At 32.5% G+C, this 12,982-nt stretch overlaps 2 protein-coding genes and 1 long non-coding RNA gene across 4 annotated transcripts in view; 1 reads left to right on the top strand and 2 right to left on the bottom strand.

Annotated features, from left to right (window-relative positions):
• LOC127840179 (carnosine synthase 1-like) overlaps positions 1-12,982 on the top strand; it is a 214,085-nt gene that overhangs the window by 88,628 nt on the left and 112,475 nt on the right. The gene's annotated exons all lie outside the window — the stretch shown is intronic.
• On the bottom strand, positions 3,508-10,001 carry LOC127840186 (uncharacterized). 2 transcript variants are annotated; one of them, XM_052368694.1, is made up of 5 exons: positions 9,925-10,001; positions 8,594-8,638; positions 8,182-8,232; positions 7,940-7,996; positions 3,508-5,593 (listed from the first exon to the last, which is right to left on the bottom strand). In XM_052368694.1, exons 1-5 carry the CDS (start codon positions 9,943-9,945, stop codon positions 5,459-5,461), a joined length of 309 nt encoding a protein of 102 aa, XP_052224654.1. In that variant the 5' UTR covers positions 9,946-10,001; the 3' UTR covers positions 3,508-5,458. The 2 variants fall into 2 exon arrangements, 1 of the variants encoding a protein (XP_052224654.1); XR_008030452.1 differs by lacking the exon at positions 3,508-5,593 and adding an exon at positions 7,119-7,426.
• Positions 10,302-12,914, bottom strand: LOC127840188 (uncharacterized). The gene is made up of 3 exons (XR_008030462.1): positions 12,727-12,914; positions 10,885-10,951; positions 10,302-10,398 (listed from the first exon to the last, which is right to left on the bottom strand). It is a non-coding gene; the product is annotated as an uncharacterized LOC127840188 (long non-coding RNA).

The following is a 12,982-nucleotide window of genomic DNA, read 5'->3' as shown; positions in this document are numbered from 1 at the left end:
TCAACTGAAAACTGTCGAAATGTTGTCGCTCAGATTAGTTTGTAGTTTAATCATTTACCAATTCTGCATATCCACTGTTCGACCAAATAAACAGTTATTTACTTAATTGTTAACGTTTGGAAAAAGTTATTTAAAAGAAGGATATTTTTTAATATTTAAACAAAACATCACTAACACTAGTTTCACATGCAAACCTCGATATCCGATTTATCATGAAGTTCAATGTCAAATACAATATTGTTCATTGAAATGTAATGCATTCAAGTTGTTGACATTGCGGAAAAAATCAAGTCTGTTCTACATGTTGGTCTCACTAGGGCCGAGATACGCATAATACGTACATGTGAAGTAAAACACTGCATACGCAAAAAAATATTTACCATATTTTTATAATTCGCCCTCTCATAATGATATTTAACAAAGCAGACCCAATAGACAGCATTATATCAACCCATGTGTCGTTGTGACTTAAAGTGGTTACCAGGACCTTAGGGGTCTAGGGGAGAATGACAGACTCGTACAATCTGCAAAATGAAAACATTCGGTTACCGAAATGGCTAATGTGGCAATAAATGTTCTTGAATTAATGTTGCTTGCTGCAACTGGCGAAGCTAAAGTTTCATTTTATATTTCTAAACAATATACAAGGAAAAGGATGTATAAGGAAGAATCTTGAACCAGGAAATATAATGTATTTTTTCTAAATATAGAACGATACAGTTATATCATATACAGATACAATCTTCAGGTTAAAACTTGATATGTTGTCCATAGAGAAAGGCCTTGAAATACGCGTTTTCAAACATAAAACTACTGTTTGTATTCCAGTCGAAATCATCAATGTTATATGTACTGACGGTACCGTTGGTGTGCTTCACAAAAAACATGACACAGGAAAGGCCATGACATACTTTATAATTTTTCATAGAATAAGTATATATTGATTAAAATGCCCCAAATCTTGCTCAAACTTAGTGATAGAATGATTGTTAATTTAAGTACACATGCTTATTGATACTATTTACATGAAGCCAATACAGCGATAATTTTAGGTTTTTGTATATGATTCGCTTTTACGTTGATATTACTAAAAATTTAAACGTTGGTTTAGCATAGGCGAGAAAATAGTTTAACATGTGTCAGTAACGCGGTAGTAAATTATAATGGCATTAAAGTTTTGCAAGTAAACATTTTTAAACATAAACCATAAAAATATATGTATTTATTAACAGCGTAAATGTATTTTATGTTATTAAAGTATTTGGCTTTAAATTAAGATCAAATTCTAAAGTATGAATAAACAGCCTGCTATAATATTTGGAAAACATTTATAAAAAGCCAATTATAAGCGCTAGCATTGGGCCATTTAATACAATAAACGCTGTGGTAATAATACACGTATTTTCCACATTATCAATTAAAAGCGGTACAAACGCTGTATAATTGTATGGTATTGTCTAATTGATTAGTACCCACAAACGAATATATATTTAAATATGATAGTCAATGGTGTTATTTTGCTTTGACTGTATTGAATACTTTTGTTGTTTCATTCTATGACCATCTTAATTTACCATAAGACATGATCAATTTGCCAGACAATGAACAGGACACTTTAATGTTTGCGAGCTGATTGCCATTTAGCATAAGGCCATATTTCCCTCTGTCCGTGTCTCAATTTTTAGCTCGACTATAACATATGAAATATATATAGTGGAGCTATCCTACTCACCCCGGCGTCGGCGTTAGCGTTAGCGTGCAAATGTTAAAGTTTGCGTACTACCCCAAATATTTCCTATGTCCTTTGAAATATTGCTTTTATATTTTGCGTACTTCTTTACCAACATGACCCCAATCTATAAACAAGAGCAGACAACTGTATCAAGCATTTTGACAGAATAATGGCCCATTTTATACTTAAAATAAATGTAAAAGTTTGCGTACTACCCCAGATATTTTCTATGTCCTTTGGCATATTGCTTTCATATTTTGCATACTTCTTTACCAACATAATCCCAATCTATAAACAAGAGCAGACAACTGTATCAGGCATTTTGGCATATTTATGGCCCCTTTAATACTTAGATAATTGATCATTTTGCTTAAATTACCATAACAGCTTTATTTATGATCACATTTGATTCATACTTTGACAAAACAACACTTACCTTACGTACCACAATGCACTTCACCAAAACCATCCCCCATGCCCCAACCCAGAATTCCCCCCCCCCAAAAAAAAAAAAAATAAAAAATAAAAATAAATAAATGTTTGTTTCCTTATTTTTGAAAGATCATCTATTAAATGACCACGCACCCACATTATACCCCCCTCCCTCTCCATGATGGCTTACGTTATACTGTCAAGCACTCAAATAGTCGAGCGCGCTGTCCTCTGACAGCTCTTGTTTTGTATACCGTTGACCATCTGTTGACCAGTTTATTTTCTTTACAAAAAACCAAACTGCTTAATACGCGTTTCTTTGCGGGGCTGTTAATGATAATATTTTTCACTCACAATTTTTAAAGAATAACGCAATAATTGCAGCACTTATCAAACAAAGTATGATATCAAACTGTATTTACCGACAGGCCGCATTGTATGCTCTTAAAATAATACTTGCATGTTAGAGAACTATATAATTATTGTGTGCTATTGATAATTGTGCTCACCAAAAGTTATTTTATAACACTGAATTATTACCTAAGTAAATTAGCATATAAATGTAACGTCCAAATAAAATTAACAACGTTCTGTGCATTATATCATTGGCCTTTAAATTATCATGTTAATACATACATATTGTGCTTGTTTGAACTTTCAACACCCTTAAAGTCGGGTCAAGGCAGACAAAATTGATGACAGCCCATGACATTGACTGCCCATGCCATGGCTGTCCCTACGCTATTTTATCCCCTTATTAACAATTAGTTCGGCTCTTGAACAATGCCTTTACTATATAAAACAATTAACAAAACTGGTAATGGATATTAAATTTATTGCAATAGTGTAATATATACAACATGGCAAAAGCTTAACATATTTTGGCAGGGAAAAGTGATCACTAGATAAATTCCTGATGACCGGTACTCGGATGTTTCGCCCCCAAGACGTTTCCGCCCTCGTCGTTTCGCACCTGGTCGTTTCGCCCCCAATTAACGGAATGTTCAAATGTAGAATGTTTTGTCACATATCATTATTGTGTAGTTTGTTCATTGATGTTATTATATGGTGTAACAGTTTAATTGGTGATAATTATATAATCATCAAAGAAAGTATCATGAATCAATAATATAAGTATATCACGCATAAATCCGACAAAGGGTAGGTGATAAAAACAATGAGTCACACTAAGTATATATATATTAATGTAAAATGCATGCAGTCAGTAGCGGATCCGTGGTCTAGTGGTAACACATTGGCTTCACAATCCAGAGATCGCTGGTTCGATCCCCCGCTGCACCTAACCTACTAACTCGTCTTTCGCATGAGACCTTTAACCGAGGTGCAGTGTACTAGGTGCTATACACCGGGCACTAAAAGACCCAGGGTCACCCCTGGAACGGGGTATCCCCTGTATCTTGCACTATCCCCCGTAACCAACTAACACGTCTTTCTGGGGGCGATGGCCATATGGGAGACAATCCCGGTGCACTCGACAAAAAACAAAAACAACAGCATGCAGTCAAACAAAATTAATTGAGAGTTAGATTATGATTTTTTTTGACTTGATAAGCACAATCCAATAAATTCGATACAAGTATCTTTTATAAGCGTGTCATAAAGCCGGTATACACATATATATTTGAGGCAATTGACCGTTAATTTTAATAGCATGAGTATTAAACAATGTATTTCATTCCTTCATAATGTAATTGTGATAAAACAGGTGTAAGTTATGGTAGCTATAGCGCTTACTATTCGTAGAAAACGAAATGTGAAAACATTTGGCGATCCTGATTTATTAAAAAAATAATAGTGTTGCTTTATTGTAAATACATTTATTAAATGTATAATAATTACGACTCATTCAGTTTATAATTGTGATTTGCTGTATATCCTTATTGTGTATAATGTATACTCGAATAAACGAAGTGATCTGTTATATTCACACAAAAAGTTAATGGTAAAAAGTTAATCAAATGAGAAGTTTTAGAACAATATCAGTGAAATGAAACAACTTGGTAAAACAAAATAAACTTCTTTAGGGGTGATGGAATATAGTATCGCTAAACAGATATGGTTTAAATGATTATAGAACTTCGAAACTCTTAATGTTTTTTAAACAGTGTTTTGTTTATTTACCTATGAAAAAACTACAACGTACATATTTATGTACTGCAATTTCATATTTAATAAATAATAATTTAATTAAAGTCGTAAGACATTATTAAACATATTTACTGCGTTAAATTCCTTTGATTAACTTGACAGCTAACGCACAAAGTGGTGCTTGGACAACAATCAATTAATGACACACGCTTTAAATTGTCAATAACCAACAATTCAGTGCTCCCTCAACGGGTATTTGATTATCAGTCTGAACAAGTGTCATAAACATGCCACTCAATGCGGGCATCTTATCTTTGAGAACAATGCCGGTAATCCAATGTTAAATAGATAAAGATCGTCATATGGAGTGGCGGTTCTACCAACTCTCAATGATATTTACATGCTGTTGTTTTTTTTAATGAAAATATTACAATTGCGAGTTTAAGTATTTTGTGTTTTTAAGCGATATATATTTTTCAATAATAGTCATTATACGGAATTCTCCAGTCCAGGTTTTCCAATAATTGAGCACGCGCGGTAGGTACTCACAAACGCTGACTAGCATATTTTAGAACAGAGAGTGAATCAATAATTTCCCTTATCGCTCAATAGTAAACACCACATTTTCTGCTCAAAGGTTCGTTATAGTTGATAAAAATACCACGATTTAATCATTTTCTTCGATCGTAGTACTAGAACTAATCACGGCGATGAATCGAGTATTTGACCCTTACTGTAGTAAATTCAATCTTATGCAAAAACTATTCATCCGATTTTATTGGTTTACAAGTTATCTTGTTGCTTATTAATTCCTCTTTCAAAAAAATATAACTTTTAGTGTATTCCCGTTGTTATTAATGGATTTATAGCGAGTTAAACACAAGAAATACACATTTTATGTTTTACCATCGCGCGTTTTACCGTGTTGTGGCTATCGATCTTTTACAATTAGCGTACAGTGAAGCGCCGAGGTTATACATTTATGTACCCACTCACGTCTTTTGTTAAATTATATACCAGTCGTGATATTTTTATCAATTTAAACTAATAATTGCAAAATTTCGTTATTTTACAACTTTTATTTTTTCGTCATTTGTGGTTGATGGTCTCTTTAAGTTTTTACAATGTTTCATAATTAACTAAGAAGGTCATTTTTATGTAAGCATAATTTGTTTTAACAGATGCCTACACAAATCTGGTGGTGTACTTCCATTCAACCCTACAAAAAGTGCTCATGTTGTTGTGGCCTGTATGAAGCTGCATAATCTGTGCATAACGTTCAACGTGAAGGAACCACAGGATGCAGTCCATGTGAATGAGCTGCAATGGCAAATGAGGATGTCTTGAATGAGCATGATGACAATGCGCATTCATTTAGACAGGCAGTCATTAACATGTTTTGAATGACTGGTTATAAGCACGTTGTAATTTTGTATAGCTGTAGTTAAACAATTCAATTCAAATTGATATGAACTGTTTTGTTTACATAAAAGTTTACTGTATTTATGCCCCACTTTGAAGAAGAGGGGTATATTGTTTTGCACATGTCGGTCGGTCCGTCCACCAGATAGTTTCCGGATGATAACTCAAAAACGCTTAGGTCTAGGATCATGAAACTTCATAGGTACATTACTCATGCCTGGCAGATGACCGCTATTGATTTTTAGGTCACTAGGTCAAATCGTAAAGGTCACAGTGACTTGAAATAGCAAAATGGTTTCTGGATGATAACTATAGAATGCATACGCCTAGGATCATGAAACTTCATAGGAACATAGAATATAATTGAGCAGATGACCCCTATTGAGTGTCAGGTCACTAGGTCAAAGGTCAAGGTCACAGTGACTCGAAACAGTAAAATGGTTTCCATATGATAAGTAAAGAATGCTAACGCCTAAGATTATGAAACTTCATAGTAACATTGATCACGACTGGCAGATGACCCCTATTGAGTGTCAGGTCACTAGGTCAAAGGTCAAGGTCACAGTGATTCGAAACAGTAAAATGGTTTCCGGATGATAACTCATTAATGCTTACGGCTAGGATCATGAAACTTCATAGGTACATTGATCATGACTGGCAGATGATCCCTTATGAGTGTCAGGTTACTAGGTCAAAGGTCAAGGTCATCGTGACTCGAAATAGTAAAATAGTTTCCGGATGATAACTCATGAATGCTTACAGCTAGGATCATGAAACTTCATAGGTACATTGATCATGACTAGCAGATGACCCCTATTAATTTTTAGGTCACTAGGTCAAAGGTCAAGTTCACAGCGACTCAAAACAGTATAATGGTTTCCTGATCATAACTCAACAATAATTTGGCCTAGAATCATGAATCTTCATAGGTACATTGATTATGACTGGCAGATGACCCCTATTGTTTTTCAGATCACTATGTCAAGTTCACAGCGACTCGAAACAGTATAATGATTTCCTGATCATAACTCAACAATAATTTTTCCTAGGATCATGAATCTTCATAGGTAAATTGATCATGACTGGCAGATGACCCCTATTGATTTTCAGGTCACTAGGTTAAACAAATTATTCAAAAAATGGCTGCCACTACAACTGACAGCCCATATGGGGGGCATGCATGATTTACAAACAGCCCTTGTTATAATTACGCATTTGTCAAATAACCTTTCAAAATATGACATTTAGTTATTAACTTATAATTAGTGATCTTTTGATAAAAAAGAGTTGCCATTTTTTTATGTAAAAGTATTATGCCAGCAAATATATAACTTTAAACCTTAATTATGTATGGGTTTGTTTTTCTACTAACAACAACTCATTATTAATGAAAATTATTTTGTTTTAACCTGTTCACATTGTGCCACAAGGCCCAGAGCTTAAAAATTTGGCATATAACAATGTGTATATGCACTTAGGCACTTGCAACAGCTAAGAAGCATCTGTTGTAACAATCTTTTTATGCAGCTTTAATTTATAATAAAATATCAGTTAAAAAACTTGACATAACATTGTTGCTGATCATGGCATCAGTCAGCTTGTTAACAGATGCTGTTAGCTGTTGCAAGTGCGCAGTCTGTTCACGTTGGGCACAGATCAGTTCTTTGAGTAGGAAAACTTTTTCTTTCTAAAGTTTGACGATCATGTCCCGTAGACTGCTTGCTGATACATCTGTAAAGTCAACAATTCCATTACAAGATAGTCAATGATGGCCCTATGAAGGTCACCTGAAAAGTGTTATATTTCTACAGACAGAAACTATTTTGTAATCAACAGCAGTATCATTAAAACATGTTAAATGTTACTGGAAACTGTCACGCCTGTAAAAGGATAAAGGCACACAACAAGAGTATGCTAATAATACACATAAACACTTCACAAAGTCCATATATTTCTATTAAATAAAGGTCTACAACTTGAATTGACGAAGTCATCTTAATGACTCCGTGTAGGAATCACTGAAGTACATTTAAGATAACAAACATGTTCAATTTAATAATTAAAAACAAGTCTGACAGAATGTTGGACGGACAATCAAGTCGAAACGAAATACATCCATTTTTTGAGGCTGAATTATAAAATCCATTTTGATTTGTTGCATAAAATGTGGTTATCAATTCCTAAAAACATCTTTTATATAGAACTGTATTTCAAATATAAAATATTACATTAATTACTATTTACCTTCCATTTTCTGTCTTTTCTTGATTTTTTCAGACACTGATGCTTTTCTTTCTGTTTCTACAAATTAATTAAATGTATTTATTAAAAACATGTACATAGATTTGTTCGAATTGTCAAGTTAGAAGGCAAACAGTTGTTAATCATTAACATGTTTAAGTACTACATGATTAATTTTGCCAATATATTTACCATACATTCTCTTGCAATTCTATTACATGCTAATACTTGAAAACAAAATTTACCTGGCTCACTGGATACTTCTCTTGCTGGGCATGATGCCCCTTGGACTGGTTCTGGAAATAAAGTTGAAATTGCATATTGTTTAATGCACAGGCAAGTTAATCAAGTTAATGGTTTAAAATTTGCATTATATATATTTTTTTATTTTCATAAATATTTTTGGCTCTTATTAGGGGAAATGTAAGTGGAAAAAATACAAAACGAGATTTTTTGACTATAAGGTATAGATCTTCAATATTAATATCATAAGTATGAATCATTTTATTTTACATATGGTCATTAATGACGACTGAATAAACAATGTACTTTCAGTGTTGCATACATATACCCATTATAAAACTTCAAAAAGTGTTATTGATATTCTGTACAATTATTATTATTTTTCATTGTATCTTGTCTAAATAAGAAACACACCACTAATACTGTTAGATATTGATGGAACATCTCCTTCTTGAGCATCTACAACAAACAGTTGAATTAAAATGCATATGAACAATTGTATGAAAATACCATTAAATAATGGAAATATTAAACCATGAAATATTAAAATTAAAAAAAAAAAAAAAGTACAAATATGAGTTTTTAAACAATATTTCATGATACAATTTTTAATACAAAAACTTGTAATTATAACAAAAACAAGAGCTGTCAGAGGTGAGCGCGCTCTACTATTCGAGTGCTTGAACAGTATAACGTAAGCCATCATGGGGAAATTGTTCATATTCAATAAGGTCAAGGTAATATAGTCATATTCTAAGTGGAAAAGAACCATAATAAAAACATATTGATTGTGTATGTTTTAAAGAAAGTGCACTTTATAGACGATTCTGAGTTCAGGTATTTTTTCCACAATCTTTTGAACAAGTATGACAGCAATGCCTTTGATACTTTAGAAATAAAGTTAACCTATACACAAAACTTAACCAAAATTTCATTTTTCTAAGTGCAAAAAGGAAACATAATTCTTACAAAATGTTTGATACAGTTGTCTGCTCCTGTTTATAGATTGTGGTCATGTTGGTAAAGAAGTGTGAAAAATATGAAAGCAATATGTCAAGGTACATAGAAAATATTTGAGGTGGTACCAAACTTGAAAATAAATTAATCAATAATATGCATATTCTAAGTGGAAAAAGGGCCATAATTCTTACAAAATTCTTGATAAAATTGTCTGCTCTTGTTTATAGGTTTGGGTCATGTTAATAAAGAAGTGTGCAAAATATAAAAGCCTTATGTCAAGGGACATAAGAAATATTTGAGGTGGTATAACACAAAATTTAACATGGATTTATCAATAATATGCATATTCTAAGTGAAAAAAGGGCCATTTTTCTTACAAAATACTTGATACAATTGTCTACTCTTGTTTATTGGTTGAGGTCATGTTGGTAAAGAAGTATGCAAAATATTAAAGCCATATGTCATGGGACATAGGAAATATTTGAGGTGGTACGCAAACTTAAACATTCAAACGCGCACGGGAACGGAAACGCCGAACCCGGGGTGAGTAGAATAGCTCCACTATATTTATTTCATATATATATAGTCAAGCTAAAAATAAAACATTTATCGCCAGTTTGAGACACAATATGATATACAATTCTTGAACTAATACAATAATCCAAAACATAATTTACAATTGCCATTAAATGTGTTTACAATAGACCCTATATCACAGGCAAAGTACTTATCAAGATTCATATATTATTAAGAAATTTGCTAAGTATAGTAAATAGCATATTTACCAGCAAATATATCAATAGCATTCACTATTCCATCTATTGAACACTTTGGGAAAACTGTTACAACCTAAAATTATTATTATAAATCAATAACTTAATTTCTCATTTTCTTTTGATATAGAGTGTTAGATTCAACAGATACTTTAAAGTTATGTATAAAAATATGTCATATGACAAAAATTCAATTCAAAGAAATGTTAACTTAAGTATTTAAGTAATGGTAACACAATGTCAATGGAATGATCCAAAAAGTTTTTAAATAGAAATTCTTATTAAATAATCACTTCAGCTAACATAATAAATGTTATCATTTCGATAGAAAAAAACTATTTAATGTTTAATGTCATCATTCCTGAAATAATGAAGAAAAAAAGTACATGCATAAATACTACTCTTCCAGGTTTGTCAGACCACCTGAATAGGGCCCGCCGCCTGTTCTGCCCAGCTCATAGATTGTGCCTTCTTCTTTGCACTAGACTGAAATAACAAAATAATTATCAGAGTGATGTTCTAACTGAAAAAATAATGACCCCATGTTATATCACATTCATTATATATTGAATCAATATGAATTATCATGGGTCATTTATATACCATAAACTATTGTTTTATTAAATAAAGAATCTTTTGAATTAAAGCCTAAGGGTTAATCAATGGCATTGCCATTAATAATTCTATACTATGTATTGCAAAACTAACATTTCAGAAATCCTTTTTTTAAACATCCTAGGTTTTTAAGATTACATAGCATTATTTTTGCATGTTGTAACTCTAGGAATCGGACAATTTTTAGCAAATTGACCAAAAAACTGATATCTTGTATTGTGTTTGTCCATTTGTACTCACCAGTAAAAAATGTGTGTGTGTATATATATATATATATATATATATATATATATATATATATATATATGTAGCATATTTTATTGAAATTAAGCATGAAGTAAAAACTAAAATGTATACCTTTGTGTCTATCCATTTCTTTTTCACTTCATCAGCAGTGCGCTGACACATTGATATGCTGTTAATCCTATCAAAAGAGCAAACAAAGAAAATAAAAACACAGGAATTACACATTTGATACTTTTTCATAAAATTTAAGTGACACAATTCATCAAACATAATAAAAGTTTTGGTATCTGACAAAAAGTTAAATGAAAAATATCATACAAGATGATATATGATGCATCATAAACTATCTTTTCAAATTAGTAAAACCTACCACATAATTCACTGATAATTAATCCATTTTTTTCACACAATGACCTAGAATTTATTCTAGGTCTTTGATTCACAGATACAAATCATTGAAGTGTCTTTGTCATTCGTTCATCATGTACAACTACAGTAAATTATCGAACCTGATGTAGCATTTTATCGCATAGTGAGGAGGAAACTAATCACAAGATATATCTAATATTAAATGTTTATCATTTGATTTGAATTATCATTCCTTATAATTCTAAAAAAAAATAAAATAATAGCCATATGTGGGCTTGACACTAAAAAAATTCTACAGGTTGGTGTCCAGAGGGAACCCTGCCTATTAAAATTGGAGCAAAATCCAGGGAAAAACTGGTGTCCCTCACCAAAATTTGGAGGTCTCGGTGTCCCCGGATACTGTTTGTGTCGAGGCCTGCAAGTAACTTTGGGCTAGCAAGTAACCTGTTCATGTAATATTGACTATGGTCGCTTTTTAAATGGTTTTGAGACTATTAACGATAAAATCACTATCAATTGCAAAACACGTTTTGTTTTTAAATTGTAATAGGAATTATGTGATTAAAAAAGGAATTAGAGTGTTCATGACAGTATTCAAACCGTATTGATACGATATCCTCGAAGGCCCGAATTCCGTGGGGGTCCGAATTCCGGTGACATTTGTTTTTGTCTCGTATCGCGAGAGTTAAGATGACGTCACGCACGCGCAGTTCAGTAAATATTGACAGATGCCAACGCAACTGTCACCTACGAAAAGACGCTCGAAATGAGACCAAAACAGGTAACACTCATGTATAATGTTTCTCACACCTTAATTTGTATGTCTTCTACTATTCCTAATTCATGGCCCCCTTTAAACCCCTTTATTTGGTCCCAAACTCGCTTTTAAACATGTGACAGTCCGTTTGCAATGTCGGCTGGAGTTGACTCGTGGAGGTAGTTTTCGTTTTTTCAATTAGGCCAACCTATTTTTTCTATAAGGTTGCTGGTCGTATCCCTTAGACTACTTTTTCATACTTTTTTCAAGTATATGCAATTAATTGCTGAATGTGAAGATCATGAAGAATAAACTGCTGGCACATATGAATTGTAACAAAGTTAACCTATTTATGTGTTTGACTGTTAAAAGAGTTATTTTAAAAGAATATTTATAAGTTGGAGCTCTAAGGAGGGGTGACACTTTACTTTGTTTGTGTTGTGATAAGGAAGAAAAAACGAATGAAAATACAAATGCATAAACTAATTGTAAGTAAGTTTATATATTTTGACTGTTATAAAAAAATAAAGAATATTTCCAAGTTAAAAAAATACAGAAAAACTAACAAATAGCAGTTGTTTGGCCTAAATACACCATTAGGTTTGAGAAATTTCCCTTTGAATGACGTCACCGGAATTAGGTCCTCTCTAAAAATGGCAGACAGCTTCGACCAGGGCTACTTTACGAAGACGAATCTTATTTATTTAAGCACATATTTGCCAAATTCGGTTTGGTAAATGTAAATAGAGGATTTTTCCATCAAGGTATGTACACAATTTTGTGTTGTGTTTGTTTACTTTCACTTCTTTTTAAAAATCGATTCTTACCCCCACGGAATTTGGTCATTCGAGGATATCTTTCTGCTGTCTTTCCCCAGAAAATGGCTTTATCTTTTGTCGATATTTCGTTGCTAAATTTTAGGTTGATCTTCCGGCCAGTTTCGCTGGTGCACTGTTCTATTAAAATCTCTCTTTCTTCTTCTGTCCAGTTGATTTTCCTTTTCTTTTCTGCTATTGTCAACTATGTTCGTCTGGATGTTATGACAGTTACTCGCGTAATACCTTCATCGTGAAGAGTTTAGCG

This window comes from Dreissena polymorpha, chromosome 7, assembly GCF_020536995.1.
Source record: "Dreissena polymorpha isolate Duluth1 chromosome 7, UMN_Dpol_1.0, whole genome shotgun sequence".
In the NCBI taxonomy this organism is placed as follows: Eukaryota; Metazoa; Mollusca; class Bivalvia; order Myida; family Dreissenidae; genus Dreissena; species Dreissena polymorpha.
Note: the sequence above shows the minus strand (reverse complement) of the source record. Positions and strands in the feature narration are given on the sequence as shown.